The following is a 22380-nucleotide window of genomic DNA, read 5'->3' as shown; positions in this document are numbered from 1 at the left end:
GTAATTAATTTCTATACCTTCTTCTTCATCTTAGATCGATAATATTACTATTCAACAATCGACCAGTATTTATTGAGACGATCACTCCCTTAGAACAAGGCGATTACCAGTTCTGTTCTGCAACAAATCACTGAATAGTACGATATAGTCGTGCGATCAAACAGTATCCACTGTGTTCATGATAGTGTTATATCGTGGCACATACATCAAATACGTGGTCAAATGTCAAACTTCATATCGAGGTTATTTTACGTTATTCGATGAATCATAAACATAATGGAACAATAGGATATCTGTAATAGAAACTGCTCGCTGATTAACAAAAACGGTATCTGATTAAAAAACAATCTCACAGCGCAGAAAACATCGACGGTTCGAGACGTTAAATAACGAGTCGCCCTGATAGTAAACACAGACCTCTGATACGAAAAATACGATTACCCTCTACCTTCTGGCTACGCGGCTATGCGATCAACGACTTCTGTCGGCTAACTTCATGCGTGTTGTCATTATACAAGCGCCACAAAAGAATAAGACAGGAAGAGAACGGATGTGCTGGACAGACTATATTTAATATCGCAACATTTAATGATAACAACATATGCGCAGAGTAGGGAGCATTAAGACTAGTATATATCACTTGATAAGTATCATTGAACGTAAGATTCTCCTTTTGAATATACTGTAAGAAATGAAAAAACTATTGTTAAACAACGTAGAAGAATATTCAGCAGAAACAGAACTCGCGTTTGTGTGAGCTCACACGTATTGGTTACTACTACAATCGATGGTTACGTAGATGACTTTTTCCACGTGGCGCCATCTCTGCGAGAAGCGCTCAAACTGTTCGCGCAGCGTTACCGACAGCGAAGTGAACTACTGAAAGACTGGTGGCGCCATCTGTCGGAGAAAGTCTGAAACTATTCGCCGATTAGTTCAGAGTTTCGCCAACAGATGGCGCCACCAGTCTTTCAGTAGTTCACTTCGCTGTCGATAACGCTGCGCGAACAGTTTCAGCGCTTTTCGCAGAGATGGCGCCACGTGGAAAAAAGTGTAACGAATATAATACGCGTGTATAATTCGTGAAGAAAATTATTAATATTCAAATAGGGAGTATAATTTTGATAGCGCTAAAGCAACGCTTCGTTTACGAATCATTTATTACTGCATATAATTAAAAGTAATATTAAATGATAGTATATTGATTACTGTATTGCAATCCATACCACACCTTAGGTCCTTAAGTCCGCATTTTTTAAATTATCATTGCACTATCAAGGGACTGTAAGTATACAATAATTCACGTATTTACTTGCAACGAAGTAATTAAAATACTGAATCTATTTTAAGGTTTAATAATAACAAACATATATATCCAAGAAGGATCAGGAATTTATAAATCTATGATCAAATTGAATTCCGTGTATGCCATGCATGCTCAGATATGAAAATGTACACATATAGCTGTACGAAACCAGGAAACCGGTTGAAATCATTAAAAGTACAATCTACCCTGAAACAGAGTAATTACAAAACATTTTCGACTCGCGTCGAGCGCACAGGTATTTAAATACAATTAATCTTCAAAACGTTCTCATACATAATTCCAGTAAAGATTTAATTTCAACGAGCAGAACCGCAATGAAGTTCACCGGGGAAACTTGGCTCTCACGTTGGCTGACCTGTAATTGATTCACTCGCAATCCTGCCACCGTTCCCAACCTACATTATTCGAAACAGATATATTTTTTTTTTTTCCAAATCGCACGTACGGACACGCGCGCACACAGAAAACGTAGCCGTTTATCAGCGATAACCGAGGACAGGTGTGGGTGGGAATAAATGCACACATGCACGCGCGCTACTAATGATCAAATCTTGTAAGTATATGGAGCGAAAGATACGGGGTAAAAAAAGGAAGCGAGAGAAAAAGTGGGGGACGCGGCTAGGGTGAAGCGAAGGGAACGAGAAAGATAAAGAAAGAGAGGGAGTGAACGGTGTTCCAGTGGAGGCGCTGTGCAAGTGCCAAGAGGACCGCGGCGGCGGTGGCGAATTCGACTTCTGATCAGCCTCGTTGAAAGCCGTGGAGACGAGGAAGGTGGGACTGGTCGACATCGGGCGTCGATTATACGTGCGAAATGAGGTGTCATTGATAAGACCCGGAGCGCCGCGTGGTTCCGCCTCCGCCGTGCCCCGAACGCGGCACATCACGGACGTGTGGATAAAGCGGCGCCATATATACACCGATCTACCAGCCGTATTTTTTTCTTCCACGAGCGCGAGGAGAGAGAAAAAGGGAGGAGTGTGAGAACGAAAGAGAGCGGTCGTCACACTGAGGGAGGTCGGGACGCCTGTCTGCCCCTCGTACCTCGAATACACCCCAGACTCACGGCATTGACCCGTTCGAGGACGCCGCTACTCTTCGTAATTGAACAGCACACCTCGCAGCTACCTACCCGAGGCTGTCACCCACGAGGAGGGGCAGTTTTTCTACCCCCCGTTCCGTTTCACCATCCTGACCGGTCGTCGAGGATCGTGTCCGCCTCTCCGTCTCGTCTGATATCCAGGGGACCCGGTATCCGACCTTTCTCTTTTTTTTGTTCATCCTCTCTTCTCCTTGTAACACCAGAGGTGAATGGATCTCAGAGTCTCGCGTCTCCAGGGGACAACTTGGCGGTTTGCTCTGCGTAAGGGATTCTCTGCGCGCTGTGATTCCAGCCCTTAGTTTTCTAGGATTTGTACAACTTTAACGGGCAGGCTAAAGAGCACCCGAAACAGGAAACGATAGTATTAAAGGAGCCTTTCGAGTAAGCCGGTAGAAACGAACCGGCGTAAGATTGTTCGGCGACAAGGGGACAAAACCAGGGACAACATGTCAGACGAAGAGGACAAACCCCCGGCGCCTCCTGTACGACTTACGTCGAATAGGTAATTCTGTTTTCTATCCGGCGTTGGGCTGTTAATCGTTTGTTGTCTGCCACTGATAAGAAATTCCAAGAGAAGAAGTAAACCGATCGGTCAATATTGGAAGTAGAATTAATGCTGGATCCTAATTGTACACTTTATATCGGGTTTTAAGTGTAACTTGTTAAGCTACCTTTTCTATTATGCTCTGTGTGACACTAAAAGGTTGTTGAGTTTGTTACACTGTGTATCCTTATTATTTTCTTTGTAATAAGTAGAAGTCTGCATCTCTGTCCCCCAAAAATAGAGGAACAGACGCTAATCTAGTGTGCGTGAATGCTAAAAATAAAATCTTACAGTTCAGATGCAACGACATTCTCATGTGGGAGACTGTCCTTTTAAGTCTCTACATGTAGCTCTAGTAACAAGCCTTATGAGTATTTCATAGATACGTGTATACATATATGTATATATATAACATTTTCAGTATTAACTTTGTAAATAATGTATACCGAATAAAAAGTAATTATGATGTTTCAGATAGATACACGTTTGCATTCATTGAGAATTAAAAGTGATTTAAAAATGTAAATATATATGACTTCACATTGTATTGGCAATGTATTTTTATACATATATATTTTACATGTGATAATTTAGCACTACAAAATCGGTAATTAGTACCTCGGTCCGCTGCTGGACGCACGCGACCGACCTCAATCAACTAAAGTGAACATTTTTTTTGTCTTGCACGATGTTCGAACTTGTAAAATACATTTCGAGAAAATCGTATGATCTTCGTATAGATAATACGATAAGAACGATAGTATGAGGGGCAGCGGAAAAGAGTGCTCATATCGCTAATATAAATAGTTATTAAAAATAATACTATTTGTTTCATGTAGTACAGATAATCATTATTTACATGCATGCCATTTGTTATAAATAATTAAATTATTTATTATTAAATAAATAATAATCGTAGCGACTAGGATAAAAATTAATCTGTAATCTATTTTATTCAGAAGTAAAGTATAGAAGTGAATGTTTAAAAGCAGGATTACCTTACTCTGTGGATTGTTAGTTAATGGAAAATTGAACATATTTCAGAGGTGAATCTGCACCTAATTTACCTGTGGACATGCGTCCACTACCTAAAGAACCTGACTCTGATGAGCGTAAGAAAAAAACCCTTAAAAGCAAAATGAAGGTAAAAGAGAACAAGGATAAACCTAACATCAGTTATCCCACCAATTTTGAACATACTGTGCATGTTGGATTTGATGCTGTTACTGGTGAATTTACGGTAAGTCAACATGCTGTTTGCAACCTATTACTATTGTTCAAAATGCACTCGCTTTCTGCTTTGCTATTATACAATGGTACGAAGTATCCTAATAAACAATATACAATAATAAACATCTGCTTTGTTCTATACATTACTGGTTACAACAATTTTTAACTAATTCCTATGAAAAACATTAACTGTAAAGTATAATCGAATTTTTACTGAATAATAATGTATTATTCAAGGTTACTATTATTCGGTTAAAGAATTTTGAATGTAGCATTTACTTATTAATGCCTTAACTCGGCAATTTACATTACATATCATACATGGAAAAGATAAATGCACAAAGGAAATTAATTTGCAATGCTACCAATTCAGTGGAGATTTTGTTTACGTCTGATTAAAATTTGTATAGTGTTTGAATTTATTCATTTGTTATGTGCATAAAACTGTAAGAACAACTAGTAATGTATTACTAATTATTAATATTAACAATTATCTTCTCATAAAGAATGATTCACATGGATTTTTCGTACCTGAAAGAAATTAAATTTTCATCACTTGTTCACATGTGTATGGACATTGTGGAAAAGTAATTTGGTAATTTGTCTGATGCTTCTTATACCTATTATTTTTTCACATGAAAAACTAACTAGACACGTATTTCTTTCAAGCTGCCATTAAAAGTAAGTAATCTCAAATGACCACAAAAAATAGTTTGTCTGTACTCTTCTCTTTTGTTTAATTATACATACACTTTATTTAACTGTTTGTTTTTGTTGCAATTAACAAGATTATGTTGTTAATTTTTATTACAAAATATTTAGGATTTCTGATAGAATAGAGGCATAGCTGCTTTAGTAGAGAGATAGATGCTTTAGTCAACGTTGCATTTGATATTTATTGCTTTCTTGCAGAATGAAATTTAACATTGGTTTGACTGCTTACAATCTTACCATTTCTTCCGTGTAATAATCGGATTGTCAAACATTTTATATTTGCACGATGTTCTCTTAGTATTAAAAACATTGAGAATCATATCTCTGTAAATTTTGATATACCTTTCTATACCAATTGTTTCTTTAAATTTCTATGCATAAAATTGGAGAACAACTACTTTGAGACACAATTTTTGATCTTAGGGGATGCCAGAAGCATGGGCAAGGTTGCTTATGTCTAGTAATATCAGTAAACAAGAGCAGAAGAAAAATCCACAGGCCGTATTAGATGTTTTAAATTGGTACGACAGTAGCAGTAAAGAAACAAAAGGTTCCAAATACATGACAACTACAAAAATGGTTGGAGTAGTTGGTAAATTAATAATACTTTTTATCAAAATGTTATCTAATTAGGCAAGTAAACTTTGGTATTGAACAATGCTATCTTTAACTCACATAAAATTTTATGTTTAGCTCCAATCGAAAGAGCAAGTAGTCCTAGAAGCATGGGTATAAGTGTTGGAGCAGGAGTAGGAAGCATTCGTGGTCAAGCAATGTCTCAAGCTTCTGGAAGTTCTCATTCTCAGCATTCACTCAGCAGGTGAGCTTTCCACACTTCTAAATCTGTATTTATCGCGTACATGTTTAAATATACGCTGAGAGACAATAAAATTACAGAGTAAGCAGCAGTAGCCCAAGTAGTACACCAACGGACGCTTGTGCGACTAGTTCCGAACAAGAGGATGAACCTCCGCCACCACCAATTTCCGTAAGACCCGAACGTACGAAATCCATTGTAAGTAAGAACTACTACAAACTGTTCAAAAGGAATTCTTAAGCATCTGAAAAGTCAAATTTTTTTGCAACAGTATACGAAGCCAATAGAAGAAGAACCACCGCCACCATTAACCACTACATTAGGATCACCTCAACGAAATGGTACACCACAACAACCGCACCAGTCACAATTGGATAGAAACAAAAATCAAGCGACGCCCACGTCAACGACAACTGATCAAACGAGACCAGCACAAAGTGACAAGGCTAGAAAGAAAAAAATGTCAGACGACGAAATATTAGAAAAATTAAGAACAATCGTAAGCGTAGGTGATCCAAATAGGAAATATACGAAAATGGAAAAAATAGGTCAAGGGTGAGTCACGCGAAAAATTTAATTTTAAGAAATTTTTCACCGTGTTTATATGTATCTCGTAAACGTTTTTTTTTTTTCTTTCAGTGCTTCGGGAACAGTATATACAGCAATCGAAACATCAACAGGAATGGAAGTTGCTATAAAACAGATGAATCTTTCGCAACAGCCAAAGAAGGAGCTAATAATAAACGAGATATTGGTCATGCGGGAGAACAAACATCCGAATGTTGTAAATTACTTGGATAGTTACCTCGTAGGGGAAGAATTATGGGTAGTTATGGAATATTTGCCTGGTGGTAGTCTGACAGATGTTGTAACTGAGACTTGTATGGACGAGGGTCAAATAGCAGCAGTGTGTAGAGAAGTCCTACAAGCATTGGAGTTCCTTCATTGTAATCAAGTTATACACAGGGATATTAAGTCTGACAATATCCTACTCGGACTAGACGGTGGTGTGAAATTAACAGATTTTGGATTTTGCGCGCAAATCTCACCAGAACAGAGCAAACGGACTACGATGGTTGGTACACCATATTGGATGGCGCCAGAAGTAGTTACAAGAAAACAGTATGGCCCAAAGGTAAATACATAAGATAAAATTTTGTGGAAATATAAACTCTGTTTGACCTTGTTTAGAGCATATACCAGTATTCTACTCGGTTGTGCCTATTACCTTATCTAAGACATATTTCATTCTCAACCGGAACTCGATAACGTTCTGAATAATTTGAATCTGTAGGTTGATATCTGGTCGTTGGGTATAATGGCTATTGAAATGATAGAAGGGGAACCGCCGTATTTAAACGAGAATCCCTTAAGAGCGCTATATTTAATCGCAACAAACGGAAAGCCTGAAATTAAAGAAAAGGATAAATTATCAGGAATTTTTCAAGATTTCCTAGATCAATGTTTAGAAGTTGAAGTGGAAAAACGATCTGCGGCTTCGGAATTACTCAAGGTAATTCTTCTCATATGTACATGTCAACGTTTACCATAATTCGCAGATGAAATATACTTTAATAAAACCTTGTATTTTTTTGTGACAAATTTGCAGCATCCTTTTCTGAAACTAGCAAGGCCACTTGCTTCCTTAACGCCTTTGATAATGGCAGCAAAGGAGGCTGCTAAAGGTAATTAGAAGTGCGTGGTGTTTGTGATCGTGCAACATGATCGCAACGATATAATTTTTGCAAGAGAAAAGAAAATAATGAATCACCCTCCCAAAATGGAACGGCACAATAATTCAATAATATATGATAAAAAATGAATAAACATATATAAATATATAAATATATAAATAAAAAAGTATATGTATATATATATATGGGTCATGCCCATATGGGTACATATATATATATATATACATATACATAGAACATAGATAGATAGAACTTATCCGATACCTTAAAAAGTATCGAGAAATGGTTTCAAAGTTTTTAAATTGCTCGATTCTCGCATGTTGCGAGGGGATTAAAGTTAAATCAGAACGATAAGATTAAATCAGAACCATAAGGTTAAATCAGAACGGTAAGATTAAATCAGAACTGTGAACGATCTGACGGCAGAAATCTAGATATTCCTCGATGAGTTTTTATTGGCTACGAAGAGTTCGACATTTTATTTAATAAAAGTAATCTTCAAAAGTAAAATGAAAGGAGGAGAAGGAGGAGGAGGAAGACGCGCGAGTAGGTTGTTGCCTGAAAGAACTCTTGTACTAATACTGAACTGACATCGAGGACTCTCAAGCGACCTGTCAGTTATTTTCTAAAGATATAAAAAAAGAATAAAAAACTAGTATTACTGACTCTAAAATCGGAGATCAGACGTTAGCTACAAACACAACATTATTTATAGCAAAGAAACCTTATTAGATAATACCATAAACAAATGTGAACAAGTACATAGGACCTATTCTAATATATTATTATGGTTTAACAAGAAATCGTAGAAGAAAATTGGTCTTCGTGGTCAGACTTATATTTTTCGAACGAAGTTAACGGAGAGCAGAGCAATATGTTTTCATCTCTTTGGTCTGTCAGTATGACGTAGATGTATAAGCGAATAGCCTAACTTGTTTTAAACGTTCTCAAGAATCACGTTCTTGTCACTGAATGTTGGTAGACTTCATTATGTTATATATATATAAAAATATATTAAATTTAAGTTTTAATAGATTTTTTTAATACTTAGACATTTGCAACATTTTTGCATTACGTTCTATATGTATATAGTACAGAATATTGATTTCGTATATAGCGGAGGTTTATGATCAATTTTAATACACGCGATTTATTATTTAAAGCTATTTCATTTGTAATCGTAGGAGAAAATGTATAAGTACTCTTTTTCTTTTTTTCTCTTATTTGCATCGTTGACGAGACACGTTGAGATATATTTTGACCTTGTTACTAAAATATGTTAGCTGGTAAGAACATCTTTCTACGGATTAATCGTCCGATTACGTGTGTTCTTCGATACAGGTCAAACATAAGTTGTCTTTAACGTGTCTTAAAGAGATAAAAAATAATAAAGAAAGAAAAGAAGTGAACGGATAATCGACGAAATTTTAAAACAAGGTTCAGATATAGGAGCATTTTGTGACACTATAAAGTGCCTGTCTTGTCATGTTTCGAGACGTGAAAAACTCGCGCTAGATTCCTTATGATCTTGAACCATCGACAGAATAATTTTAATACTTTTGTTTAACGCAGACACAGACATACAGATCGACAGATATGTATAAAAATTTTACGTTTACGATTATATAAGACAAGGTTTCTACATGGTTGTACTACATTAAACGTAATAATTAATGTCTTTCCTAATTGTATTATATCTTAAACTATATATTACTGAGAAAAAAACGAAACCTTGGATATAATTTTAATTTAAGCGATATACATTTTTTCAATTTGTTACTTTTTATTCCTGTCATCTTCATTATATATAGGAGTTTATGGTAAATTACTGCTAAAAGAAAAAAGAAAAAAAAACGCCACGTAAAAGTATAATAGATATTGAAGAAATTAACGATATATTACATATGAAACAAAAAAAAAAAGAAAAAAAAAGTGGAAAAGCATACGTTATTTGGTAACGAACAATCGTATATGTAATAATGTATACAATTACGTACTGAGTTTGTTTTTCATAATATTAAAAAGCCTGATTAGTTTTTTTATAATAATCAATAATGTCTAATTATACTTGACAGACGAAGCAGCTCAGTTTGTATCGTGCTTACACCCAACTTTGGAGTCGTATGCTGAAGACTAAATCTACTTGTAAAGAATCAAGGATTATGATACATGATTGTATGAAATTTAAACTCAGTATTCTGTGAGAGCGAGCTCTTGTATTATTTCAGCATCCACTCCAAATTTTTTTGGGAGTCGTAAGCGATGATAGGAGGTGTAGAGAACGGAATAATTGTGCACGTCTAGTATTAATAAACATACGTTTGTGTAAAGAAAAAAAGAAGTATGCGATTCAGGGTCAAAATTTATGTTAACTCGATCAGGAATACTGAACGAGGTCCTGCATTTTCACAAATATCTTTAGACAAAAAAAAAAGAAAAGAAAAAAAATGTAACTAACGTCCATTTTATGTCATTGTATTACTGCGGAAGTTATTAAGCATATTTCAGCTACAAGTAGCTATTTATAAGATTTATTTTTATTCGCAAATCGAGTCAAAACGGATGCAAAGATTTACTTGTCCACATTTTAAAGAATTGTGCAAAGTTTAAAACAAACTACGAACGTTTTGAATTGAATTTGTGGTTTATTTATTGAACGAGGCGTGAAGAGGTATAAAAGTTGTATTAAGATATGCCTCACTATAACGAAACTAAGTATTATTTAGGAAGTAAAGGAGCAATTGTTACTTGAGGATGGGGAGTAGGACAAAGCGATGTAACAGTTTTATACGTTTCGTATAAAACTTTTGATAATTATTATTAACGAAAATATGGACAAGCATAATCGTTTTTGCGACTACATTTCGATTGCTGTTCCAAGTGCATTTATGTATCCTCGTAAGAAATGTATTATTGTCAGTTTAGAACTACAAAATAGGTTCCTATACACAAATCAGATTTAAGTATGTATACGCATGTTTTCAATATTATTTTTTATGATGTTTTTGAAAATGCTTTGAGATCTCAATTATAAAACAAATCAGGCCTAGTGACGAAGCCGTTTTATTGTATTACTTATACAAAGCCACTGAAGTTTTCGGCTTCCGACGTTTTTAATAAGAAATCCTACTTTAACTGTATCTCTATTTGTATAAAATTGGCATTTTATTATCCTAAAGGAACATTTGATAGAAAAAATCTGGTTTCTCAGGAAAGCTAATACATAACAGTGTCGAATTTAGAAAAAAAAACGAAAGAAAGCAGCAAATGAATAAGAATTATTGTAAAAATAACGCCTAGAATTTGCGTATATATTGTACTGTAACACCTTAGTTTGTTTTGAAACGTTATAATATAAGAAAACATTTTATAACAAAACAAACTCCCTTGTTCTTCCATTGAGATATCCTTCCTTCTATTCTAATGTTAAACGATAAAATAAATTAATTTGTAAATTCGGGAGAATGTACATATGAAACGAAAAGTACAGACTTTCTGTTCATTACAAAAAAGAAATATATATATACCATAAATAATTACAAAATCTCAAACTTTTTAAATATAATTTAGTATACGTTGAGAGACAAATAAATATATAGTGCTTGTTATTTACATATTATGTTCAGTATATGTAACATGGAAAAATAATAGAATGCTTTTTATAAATTATCCTTTTAAACACTTTACATTAATTTGTGGGCTCTTATAGTTTATACAAACTAAATGTATATTATCTTATATTCGTTTAGAATGTATGTACAGAATTCAATTTATTCTAAGACTATAGCATTTCAAAACATAGTTTATCACTGTATAATAAGTAAATATATCTTACCATCTTATATTATAATCTATACTCCTCAATGAATCGAAATAAACTTCCATTCTTTCATAATCAATACATAAGACAGATGTTCACAACATGTATAGAATACCTATATTATGTCATTATTTAACATAAAACTATTTATACTGCTATCGTTAGTGTACAAAGAAAATGCACTAACCCATGTGAAATGTGTTTGAATAAATGAACAGTTGAATTAAAATTTTAATCAATAGCCAAGACAAAACTGTGGTATAGGAGAACAGATACTGATCTTTAAAAAAGAAACAACTGTATTTGTTCTAATTTTAGAGTAATTAAATCTCAAATAATATATAACTTGTATTTGAATTCTAGAAAGTCGAATATATTTAATAGATTTTCAATAAAGTAGCATACCTTCTTTAACATCATCTTACAAGCCAAAAGTGGGCTTAAATTAGTGCATTTTCTTCACACACTTACAGTATCTATATTTGCAACATTAGAGAATTCTTACAAAACTTCTAGAGAGCAACAAAAAAAAGAGAAAAAAAACGGTAATAGCAAAATATATAGTTTAAAATATGAAACATAGTTATGTTTATTACGAAATATATACCTTCATCGATATAAATTAGATCTTATTTTCTTTGTTTTTCGAACTTCAAAAGTCTTGCTTGTGAAAATTGTTATCCTACTAGCCTTATGATGGTGTATTCTTTTCTTCACCCGCTGGATGGAATTTAATAGATGCTGAGTTGATGCAAAATCGCTTCCTCGTAGGCTTAGGCCCATCATTGAACACATGTCCCAAATGAGAGCCGCACTTCGAACAGGTCACCTCGGTCCGCACCATATCTGGGTTTGCGATCAGCAGTAGTAGATTTCCACCAACTGTACGTCAATTGTCGACGCAGTTTTCGTGTGTCAATGGTGAGAGTGAAGTGGTGGTAGCGGAGCAATAGGAAGACAAAGGAAATAGAATAATAGAGTGTGATTAAACGCAGACCGACACCTTTTGTTTTGCGCACTCTAAATGTTTTCCAGTTTATAGCAGCACCAAAAAGAGTGAACTAATATTAATAAAAGCAATAGAAATCAATCCTGCTAAATAGTAAAATTAATGACCCAAAATAAGTTTTATAAGGGGAGAAAAATTTTAACTGAAAGTAACGGTGTACATTATCAATTGTGCCCTTTAAATGATATACGTAAAATAAGAAATAGCTACTCAGGTTCTAATCGATACCCATTATCTTGTTTCTTGCTTTACTCATCCATCGAAGCTCACTCCAAATTCCCCATCCATATCTAACTGTCTTGATACCGTAAGACAGAATTGAAAAATGTATTAAAGTAGTCTTGAGAGTGATATTTGCCAGTTTAGTTAGATATTCTTATGGTACTAGTTGAAGAAAGGAGTTTTTATTCTACTAGCATAATTCGATTACCAACTCCAAACACAGAGAAAGATATATCTTTTACAAAGTTTTCATTCTTAAATGGTAGTACCACTCAAATAACTAATCCACAAGAGTTATAGTTACAACTTACTTAATATTGCACGTAATACATTTTTTATTTATCAATATACTTTTACACAGAAAAATAAGAATCAAATAGGACTAATACCAACAAATGTACGAGTTACCTAGTACTTAATGTAAAAATAATTATAAATTTTAATGCAAACTCAAATTCATAAATTTCTAGTTAACTTTTAAATAATCGAAAGTTTTTAATAGAGAAGGAAAATATTTAAAGTATCATATAAAATATAATTTTATGATTGTAGTAATTTTAAAGTGAATAATATTACAGAAAGCAAAGCTGTGTGTTAAAAAGACTATTATATGTTTGAATAGTAAGAAGTATTAATTTCCCTTCTTTTTCTTATATGGAGAAATAAAATATGGAAAAATTATTTTCAACGCATAACTATGATTTTAGTTTTTACAGTAGATGATGTAAGTCTAACACAAATCACACTCTAAGCGTTAACATGCAAGGTAAAGGATAAGAGAGGGATATATTGCCTTCTATATATTATAATTTAGATACAAATAAATTATACAACTGTGCAAGTCTTTATTCTTGTAATGATGTTCCACAGGTTTCTACACAAATGTTGCAACATATGTTCTGCAGTTAAAAACGAGACTAACATGTTATATGAGAAAAGACAATATTGCAGACCAGCTTTAAATATTAGAGCTATTTAATCTGTTCAACATATGAACATTGTAATGATATAAACATCATTTATACTTGCTCTTTACTACATGATAGTAACAAGTAAATTCATTGCTATTTTTCCCTTACATTTTATATTTTCGTTTGTAAGAGTTTAACAAACCATTTATGAATTTTTATATTTACTATTTTGCTATTTTTTATTTATGCAAATTTAGCTGTAAGATATATTGACAAAGTTTGCACGAAAACCTCTGGAATACCCTATATATTCAAAACATAGTATACAACATGTATACATCAGTGAGAAAAATTTGACGACATTGATCAAACTTTCATGCATAAAACACATTATGAAACTAAACTGTACAAAAAGAGATATATTTTACTAAACTAGAATAATAATACTTCGACGATATATATGTATCGGTGCTATTTATAAAATATAAAACTACGGAGAAGGCTTAGGAAATGGCAGAACTAAAAGTTTAGGAAAGGTTTTGTAATAGAGTGAATGTAAGAGAAAATGAAGAGTATGTAAGAATGATAGATAGATAAAACCACTGAGAATACATGATATGATACAGCGTTATCATGAAACAGCAAAAATTTCATGATAAAGTGTTTATCTATGTACCATTTTTTTTTTTTTAAAGCAGATACTTTTAATTAATGTGAAATGATATGCGTAATGAATATTATGTTATAGTACTAAGAATCCGAGCATAATACTAGAAAAGATTGTCAGTAAGAGTTGAAATTTATACATCTGCTTACCGTGCGAAGTGTCTTTGGTTAACTTCACTCGTCCCTGATCCAATACTTCATTGAATGCGGGCCAACCACAACCGCTGTCATATTTTGTTTCAGAGGAAAACAGTTCTTGGTCGCATATTAAGCAGGTGTAAGTGCCTTTTTCGTAGAATTTATTGTAGCAACCGGAGAAAGGTCTATATAAGGAGACAAAGAAGGAGTTGGAGGCATTAAGAAATGCTTACAACAGGAAGTTAATTATGTGGGCCCTATTCTTTATTTTTAAACCACTCGGTCATGACGCAAAGTCAAGCCAACGCATGCTCTTGAAAAAGTTATTTTTGTCTCGCATCACCTAAAAGTAAATCTGTTTCCACCATACGGGCAATATTTTTGGAAAACTGTACCATGCGTCTGTTGCAATTCACTTAGAATGTGTGCCAGTCAGATTTTTATAATACGCGACATTGTTAGCTAAGAAAAAATATATGCGAGGAACACAGATCGATAAATAAGCGTTTGTTGATCGTTAAACTAATTCTGTAAAATTGTAGAAACCACAGGATAAGCTGAACGTTATATATTCCACGAGAATACGTGAATGTTATTTCAATTTCTCCTCGAAAACTTCGAATGTTTATATTCGAAAGCGTTGTTTATATATACGGGATCGTGTCTAGCGGCAGCGTCACTTTTATTAGCAGAAACTTAATCTATCGTTGTAAAAAGAAATATCAGGATCGAACGAAAAGTAAATAACGTGCGGTAATGATAAAATAAACAAGAACGACACGATTCACGGGTGATTCAGTAATAAGTAAATTAAATTCTCTGCACACGTACCTTTCCGTACCCTTTTCCTGTGTGACGTGCCACTGTATCGGCGTCAAACGCTTTCTTAATTCGTCTTTATTGATTTCCGCGGTCATTCTTCTAATCGAGCCTTGAAAACAAGTGAAGAAAAATAGCGATAATGGGAGAATTCTTGGTAAGACGAAAGAAAGAACGCGGACTAGTTGCCGCGCTTTCCTCGCAACATCAACTATGCAACTATACACCGAGAGAACAGAAGCGGCACTGCTGCTTGTTCCTTCGAAGCATGGACGATCAGATTTCGTGACCTTGAGCCGACCAATCAGCTTCTTCGACGAGCAGATTTGATAATTATGCTTTTGCAGTTATACGTGGCTTCTGTGTAGGGGGAAACTAGGTGATGCGACCGGGGTAGACAATTTTCGTGCACGATACTGTTTAAAAGAATAAAAATAAAAAAAAGCCAGAAGTAATGTTTCCATTCAGTGCACGCTGTTTAGAAAGTTAACGAAATAATTAGTTATCAACAAAATATATTGAATACTTTCTACGTTTTATCTATGTACACGACGTGAATGAATGATGATGGAAAAATAGAGCACGATGCATTAATGATATTTTACTCTAATTAACTGTTAGAGTGTATACTTAAATCAGATTATAAATCAACCGCAAACTTGTATGTTTTTTTCAATCGTTAGTATGTAAAATTAAGCACAATATCTATGTAAAATGATATTCACGTACGTATAGCTTTTATACAAAAAATAATAGAAGCAATAAAGTAGACAATTAGCTTTGGAATGTGTCGTGACTTGCACTAATATTCTAACAAGTAGAAATTAGAACATCATTATCACGGTACTTGAAAATTCATTATTCTATGAGGATAAGGTAAGTAGGGTACGAACGTATTAATGTTCCAAGTGAAAATGATAATCATTATCGTAATAAAAGTAACTGAAAATTATATTTTACGATCTAAAGATAATAAATAGAATTGTTGATAACAGGAAACATAAAGAGTATAATTTTGAAAGCTGTACCGATATTGCAAATGGTTAATTTGCATGGTGGGAAACGTTAAAATTGAAAAGTAATTAGTACGAAATTAGCATAAAATATGTAACAAATAAACTGAGTAAGGAAATCCACTTATGGAAAAATATTTCAAAGAACAGCAGCGCTAACAGGAAATTATACGGAACGACGGAAGTCGATGACGCGTGAATAATAAATTTAAAAATCTTCATAACTTTACAGAGATAATATTTTAGAACATAAATAATGAATGCTAATTGTACAATTGTTCGAACTTAATTGTTCAAATATAATCGACGATTTGTATAAAATATAAAATGTAAGATAAAATGTTACTACTGTTATTAAATACACGCGTATTCCAACAAACTTATTATTGAATAAATCATTTAATATCTTCGTAACATTGGAAATTGGCAATACTGACCTCATTACGAGCAAATAGAAAAAGAAAGCGATACCTTTTAAATATCACAAATGAAAATTAATGCCCGCTGCTCATCGCGGATGCTACGAGAGACTTATTCAAATAAATAGTTTACGTCTCATAAATATTAATACACGGAACGTAATGACTGTACAGCTATTTTTACTTAACCTCGTATTATCAAAATGTTCTACTTCCTCGATGTTTAAAATACGCTAAAACGTGTATCCAAATAACTTGAATTGCCGATGCGATACAAACCTCTTTGAAGTATCGGATTCGTCGAGAATACCGTTAAATGCCGAAGACGTGGGGACAAACTTCTATAAATGGTATTCATTATTGGAATACTCGAAGCTCTTAACAATAATACGTGATGTTTACCGTAAGATCACCCACGAAATTATTTCTAACTATTCTATCTTATGAGGCGTCGGTTCTAACCACGTACTGACAATGTTTCATCGTCGTTGCGTTCCATTGCACAAATGCATTTATATTGTTTACATAATTGTTTCGAAAACGTCGAATGCCAATCAAAATCTAACCGTTCGTCTTCCTCTTTGCCACGGTTCTAAAAGGAGAGAAAATTACACTGAAGTTAACAACGTATCCATTTAGAACACACTGTCGTGTATGCGTGCAGAGGCTAATGGTTAGTTCCCATGCGTGGCTTGTTTCGGTTTCTTTTAGAGCGGTTCACACTGACGATTTCCAGACGGTTGGGTCGTTGCGCGAAAAATGCGCAACAGTTAAAACGTTATCACAAATAAGTGTATTACCATCGAGGCGATTGATAGTTTCGTTGTCGACGATATGGATTCGCGCACCGTGTACCGTCGTCCGTGGCGATCATCCGTGTCGGACGCGCATTTCCTTCCCATGGTTAACAGCTACTAATTGTTTTACACGTCTCTATGTGTTTACACGCGGGTAGTTATTTTTCTAGCCAGTACAGATGTTAACGAGAACTCGAGGTTGTTCAACTGATAAAATTGTTGACGATAATGTGTTACAGCGCTCGCGATGTGAAATAAAAAATGGCCGCGACGCGACTGTCGCGTAGCAAAATAATCGCCCGAAAGCGGCCAGTGTGAAACCGCTCTAAGAGGGGCCTCAACGCGGCAAATCTCGGCGTCCGACGTGAGTTAAAAGTGAATTCCAGGCGCAACTTCCCATAAATATGTTGTGCTAGTATCGTGAAAGCGAAGAACAATGAGCTTCTCTAGCGATGAAGTGAATTTCTTGGTTTACCGATACCTTCAAGAATCCGGTATGCTTTTTCGAGCGCTACATAACCTCTTCTCAAATAATTCGGATAGAGTTTGAATTTGTATTGTTTGTTTTTTACCGCCCCTCCTCCCTGTGTAACATACATACGTATATTTGCAGTTGTAATTAATAGAATTCGCTTAATTGGTCATTTATTTTAATGCGCAGGTTAAGCGCGATTCGCATCAATTACTTGAATACAAATAAAAACATATTCATGACGTTGGTCACAGTGTTATCAAATGTATTTAGAGATTGGCTCGTAGTATAAATTACGGATTGATCTATGGAATTGTTTTTTACAGGATTCCAACATTCTGCCTACACGTTTGGCATCGAGTCTCATATATCGCAAAGTAATATAAATGGAGCACTAGTGCCACCAGCAGCGCTTTTATCAATTTTACAGAAAGGATTGCAATATACCGAAGCAGAGATATCGATAGGCGAAGATGGCACAGAACAGAGAATGGTCGAATCATTGTCGCTTATTGATGCAGTTATGCCTGATGTTGTCGCATCAAGGCAAAATCAAATCAATCAGCAGAAACAACAGGTGAAAACAGAAGTGCAAGATACGAATGGAGAAGAAGGTAACTTCGTTTGTAATATTGATTTGTTTATACGATAGAATATCGAATTATATGATATCTATAAAATTCCACAATAATGGAATTATTAAACAACACCAATTTCAGAACGTATCCTTGTCACTAAACTGTTCATATCGAATATTTTGGAGTCAAAGATTAGTATGTTATCCTGGTACACCCTGGTCTATGAAAGTATTTCAGTTTTATAGACCTCCTTATCTAACCAGGTACATCAAAGGACTACTTTAGTTGTCGGACTTGTTGCAAGCTGATATTTTTTGTTATAACAGTCATATTGTATGTATTTTCTGTTTTCATTTTATTAATGTAGAAATATGCACTGTTATAGCAAAAATAATCTTGGCATTAAATTTGCAACATGACTGTAAACTAGGAGCAAACAATACATTATCCATACATAAATAATTTGAAATGAAGAAAGGAAATTGAGATTATACAATTATGAAACAAAACGAGAGGCAGGGAATGTAATTATATGTTTAGAAGAAAAAGAGGACTCTTTGTTTAATAATTGCTATTAATGTATTGATCTGTTTTCAGTTGTTACCTCCAATGAAGGTGTAGGCACAAATGAAAGAGGAGGAGATAGGACAGAAATGGAAGTAGACGAACAACAACAAGGCTCAGCTAGGGGAACTAATGCTAGCGCTGTTGAAATTCCAGACACTAAAGCCACGATATTACGCGGTCACGAATCGGAAGTTTTTATATGCGCATGGAACCCAACTACCGATCTCTTGGCTTCTGGTTCAGGAGACAGTACTGCTCGCATATGGGATATGTCCGGCACTTCCGAAGCACCAAATCAACTTATTCTCCGTCATTGCATACAAAGAGGTGGTACCGAAGTACCAAGCAATAAAGATGTTACTTCATTAGATTGGAAGGTACAATCATCTAGTAGGCAGCTTGCATTAATTCGAGGACTAAAAATAAAGATTGAAGAAATTTGTTTTGTCTGTTTCAGTGTGACGGAACCCTACTAGCGACAGGAAGTTACGATGGTTACGCGCGAATCTGGAAGACAGACGGCAGATTGGCGTCCACGTTAGGACAACATAAAGGTCCAATTTTCGCTTTAAAGTGGAACAAACGCGGTAATTACATATTAAGCGCCGGCGTTGACAAAACGACAATTATATGGGACGCGGAAAGTGGACAATGTACTCAACAGTTCTGTTTTCATTGCGCGCCTGCTTTGGATGTCGATTGGCAAACGAATACATCGTTCGCTAGTTGTTCTACTGACCAATGTATTCATGTGTGTAAACTTAATGTTGATAAACCAATTAAGAGCTTCCAAGGGCATACGGTACGTATATAAAATTGTAATTATTTTTAAATTTCAGTTCGATCAAATTCAATTTAAAATGATCGAATCAATTTCTATTGTAGAATGAAGTAAACGCTATAAAATGGGACCCACAAGGCAATTTATTGGCTAGTTGTTCGGACGATATGAGTCTCAAAATTTGGTCTATGAAACAGGATACATGGGTGCACGATCTGCAAGCTCATAGCAAAGAAATATATACGATTAAATGGTCCCCAACCGGACCGGGGACTCACAATCCAAATATGAATTTGACTTTAGCCAGTGCGTCGTTCGATTCTACCGTAAGATTATGGGACGTAGACAAAGGTGCATGTATACACACACTAACGAAACACACGGAGCCAGTGTATAGCGTAGCATTTAGTCCTGATGGTAAATTCCTTGCTAGCGGAAGTTTCGACAAATGTGTTCATATTTGGTCTACTCAGGTAAGATGGATATCCTTTTAACCTCACTTGTATAACCGAGTTTAAAGAGTATTATAATTGTATTATTCGTTTTATATTTAATTATGCAGAGTGGTCAATTGGTGCATAGTTACCAAGGTACCGGAGGGATATTCGAAGTGTGTTGGAACAGTCGGGGGGATAAAGTTGGTGCTTCTGCATCTGACGGCAGTGTGTTTGTCCTTGATCTTCGTAAAATGTGATCACAATCTAATAATAGACTATATTTTATTTTCTGGACTTATTACGATTTTAAGTTACCCGCACTCACACTTTTTTTTCGTTACTGCCCTTTCTTTTTTGTTCTACTTCCATTCAATCTTTCGATCCCCGGAATGCCAGCCACATTATACAAATACTTGATTCAATTCGCAATTGTTGCGTAATAGTTTCATAGAATATTAATTATTTATATATATAGGACTGATACACATGGTTCGATAGTCTACGGGTCGAAAAGAGAAAAAGAAATTTAACATAAATATAAGGTAAAAATGTGGCTTTTTCCTTTAGTTATCTTCCCGAGATTCTGTTGAGAAATGTTCATAAAAAAAAAAGTATTGTACATTAATATTTTCAATGATGACGCTGTACAGTTTGAAACAGTTTGACAGACATTATATTTCCAGAGAAAAAAATAAATTACTATCTTCATTCACTGGAAGTGGATGAGGTATATGTTGTAATTTTAATGATAATACTAAGTATTATATGAACTTCGGTATAAATAATAAGAAATAAAGTGAACTTTTTTAAAGAATATCATGCGCAATTTATACATCCGGTCAAAAATATTAGAACACTTGGAATTTTTATGTGAAGTAAATTAATGTTGTTAAACAACATTTCTCGCAATATTGGACTGTGTGTAAATAATTAAAATAATTTTAAGCAATTAAACGTATATATTTATGCGATGTATGGTATTGTGCAATATTTTATTCTGATGGATTTCTTCTTTCATTTCACGAAGATAACATAAAAGTTTCTGGCATTTTGCGCAATTAAGCAAGTGTCTTAATATTTTTGAATGGAGATGTATGTGCTTTTTATCACATTTTATTGTATGTTGACGACTGAAAATTGTATAACTATAGACGATGCACAAGAAATTTATTTTTAATGGATTTTATTCCACTTTGATTACGCATTGTGCAATTAATTCATAAGAAGAGAAAAGTTGAAGCGAAAATAAATAAATGATAACATTACCTGTCTTTCAAATAAATAAAACCTATCTATGTTACATACAAGGTTCTCAGATTTTCTTATACAATTTCTAACAAGTTGTATAATAATATAATATAAATAATAATACTAATAGTATGCAATATTGTATTTAATAGATAAGATTATAACGTAAACATCAGAAGCGTTAACATATGTTTCACCATTATATTAAAATAGGCGAAGGAATCGACGAGGAAACGAGCTGCGCGACAAACAGAAAGTTCATTCTTTAAAGTAAGTAAAATAATTTAATTGAAACGAAGAGAGCATACGTTTTTCAATAATGATGAATTCTTTCGCAGTTCTCTATCATTTTTCAAAGACATTTATTTGCATTGCATTTTCAGTATAGCATAAAACATATATAGGATTAAAACTAGAACCGCTACTTAAGAAATAAATCACGCTTCGATGTTTTACGTAAGCGTAAAACGCAAGTCGTCGCAGTACACGTATATATATTAACCCTTTGAATGCTGCGATTTTTATTTCATTCCATAGAGTTTATAAGTTTGGATCTCCAAGTAACATGTAATTAATACAAGACGCGAAGTGAATATAAATGTAAAGAATCATTGTTATTGGTAATGTTGATATTGAAGGAAACATACGTTTTATGTGGTATGTATGAATGAAATTGCAGAATTGGTGAGTTGCCAAAAAGAATTGAGCACGTAAAGGGTTAATTTATGATGCATATGAAAGGAACTATTCACCGATTACATTGAAGTTGCAACAGTTTTCTGGTAACAGTGAAGTATAGTCAATTACGTTTCATTTAAGGCTGTTAAAAAAAACTAATTGTAATATCGCTCGATTACGAATAGGCAGCAGCATAAATTAAAGCTAAAACAACATGACTAACACGAAAAAAATTCAAGGTATTTCTTTGGAACATTTATTCTTAACTATATTTATATTCCTCTTACGAGTGAAACTTGTCGAGAGCAAAGCGTTTGATCTATACGTTTAAATAATTACATTACAATTAATTTACAGTCACTCGAACAGCACATTTGTAA

At 34.2% G+C, this 22380-nt stretch overlaps 3 protein-coding genes across 9 annotated transcripts; 2 read left to right on the top strand and 1 right to left on the bottom strand.

Annotated features, from left to right (window-relative positions):
- Positions 1-2772: 2772 nt before the first annotated feature.
- Pak (serine/threonine-protein kinase PAK 3-like protein) lies at positions 2773-7606 on the top strand. Of its 2 annotated transcripts, none has more exons than XM_076896466.1 (9): positions 2773-2928; positions 4015-4210; positions 5338-5506; positions 5608-5734; positions 5821-5929; positions 6003-6286; positions 6371-6866; positions 7026-7244; positions 7341-7606. In XM_076896466.1, the coding sequence occupies exons 1-9, from the start codon at positions 2873-2875 to the stop codon at positions 7422-7424; spliced, it is 1740 nt and encodes a 579-aa protein (XP_076752581.1). In that variant the 5' UTR covers positions 2773-2872; the 3' UTR covers positions 7425-7606. The 2 variants fall into 2 exon arrangements, with proteins under 2 accessions (XP_076752581.1, XP_076752580.1); XM_076896465.1 differs by having other exon boundaries at positions 5812-5929.
- A 4210-nt stretch (positions 7607-11816) lies between these two features.
- Selr (methionine sulfoxide reductase SelR) lies at positions 11817-17012 on the bottom strand. 5 transcript variants are annotated; one of them, XM_076897333.1, is made up of 5 exons: positions 16722-16857; positions 15238-15426; positions 15023-15122; positions 14204-14376; positions 11817-12127 (listed from the first exon to the last, which is right to left on the bottom strand). In XM_076897333.1, the coding sequence occupies exons 2-5, from the start codon at positions 15278-15280 to the stop codon at positions 11937-11939; spliced, it is 507 nt and encodes a 168-aa protein (XP_076753448.1). In that variant the 5' UTR covers positions 15281-15426; positions 16722-16857; the 3' UTR covers positions 11817-11936. The 5 variants fall into 5 exon arrangements, 4 of the variants coding, with proteins under 4 accessions (XP_076753448.1, XP_076753449.1, XP_076753447.1 ...); XR_013101985.1 differs by lacking the exons at positions 11817-12127; positions 15238-15426 and adding exons at positions 12251-12265; positions 12483-12552 and having other exon boundaries at positions 16722-17012; XM_076897334.1 differs by lacking the exon at positions 15238-15426 and having other exon boundaries at positions 11817-12091; positions 16722-17001.
- Positions 17013-17427: 415 nt separating this feature from the next.
- On the top strand, positions 17428-20368 carry LOC143424369 (F-box-like/WD repeat-containing protein TBL1XR1). Of its 2 annotated transcripts, none has more exons than XM_076896387.1 (6): positions 17428-17603; positions 18038-18325; positions 18887-19233; positions 19314-19658; positions 19742-20110; positions 20200-20368. In XM_076896387.1, exons 2-6 carry the CDS (start codon positions 18202-18204, stop codon positions 20329-20331), a joined length of 1317 nt encoding a protein of 438 aa, XP_076752502.1. In that variant the 5' UTR covers positions 17428-17603; positions 18038-18201; the 3' UTR covers positions 20332-20368. The 2 variants fall into 2 exon arrangements, with proteins under 2 accessions (XP_076752502.1, XP_076752501.1); XM_076896386.1 differs by having other exon boundaries at positions 17428-17733.
- Positions 20369-22380: the final 2012 nt, after the last annotated feature.

This window comes from Xylocopa sonorina, chromosome 6 (assembly GCF_050948175.1).
Source record: "Xylocopa sonorina isolate GNS202 chromosome 6, iyXylSono1_principal, whole genome shotgun sequence".
In the NCBI taxonomy this organism is placed as follows: Eukaryota; Metazoa; Arthropoda; class Insecta; order Hymenoptera; family Apidae; genus Xylocopa; species Xylocopa sonorina.
This window is presented reverse-complemented; position numbering and strand designations above follow the sequence as displayed.

What these genes read in the sequence shown, in the direction of transcription:
- LOC143424369 (XM_076896386.1), top strand. Translation starts at nt 17,676, where the DNA reads ATGAGCTTCTCTAGCGATGAAGTGAATTTCTTGGTTTACCGATACCTT. An exon ending in CCGATACCTTCAAGAATCCG is followed by an intron (nt 17,734 to 18,037) that starts GTATGCTTTTTC and finishes TGTTTTTTACAG; the next exon opens with GATTCCAACATTCTGCCTAC. An exon ending in TTACTTCATTAGATTGGAAG is followed by an intron (nt 19,234 to 19,313) that starts GTACAATCATCT and finishes TGTCTGTTTCAG; the next exon opens with TGTGACGGAACCCTACTAGC.
- Pak (XM_076896465.1), top strand. Translation starts at nt 2,873, where the DNA reads ATGTCAGACGAAGAGGACAAACCCCCGGCGCCTCCTGTACGACTTACG. An exon ending in CCGAACGTACGAAATCCATT is followed by an intron (nt 5,930 to 6,002) that starts GTAAGTAAGAAC and finishes TTTTTGCAACAG; the next exon opens with TATACGAAGCCAATAGAAGA. An exon ending in ATGGAAAAAATAGGTCAAGG is followed by an intron (nt 6,287 to 6,370) that starts GTGAGTCACGCG and finishes TTTTTCTTTCAG; the next exon opens with TGCTTCGGGAACAGTATATA.
- Selr (XM_076897332.1), bottom strand. Translation starts at nt 16,800, where the DNA reads ATGAATACCATTTATAGAAGTTTGTCCCCACGTCTTCGGCATTTAACG. An exon ending in GAATCCGATACTTCAAAGAG is followed by an intron (nt 15,123 to 16,721) that starts GTTTGTATCGCA and finishes CTTGTTTTCAAG; the next exon opens with GCTCGATTAGAAGAATGACC. An exon ending in AACCAAAGACACTTCGCACG is followed by an intron (nt 12,128 to 14,203) that starts GTAAGCAGATGT and finishes ATTGACGTACAG; the next exon opens with TTGGTGGAAATCTACTACTG.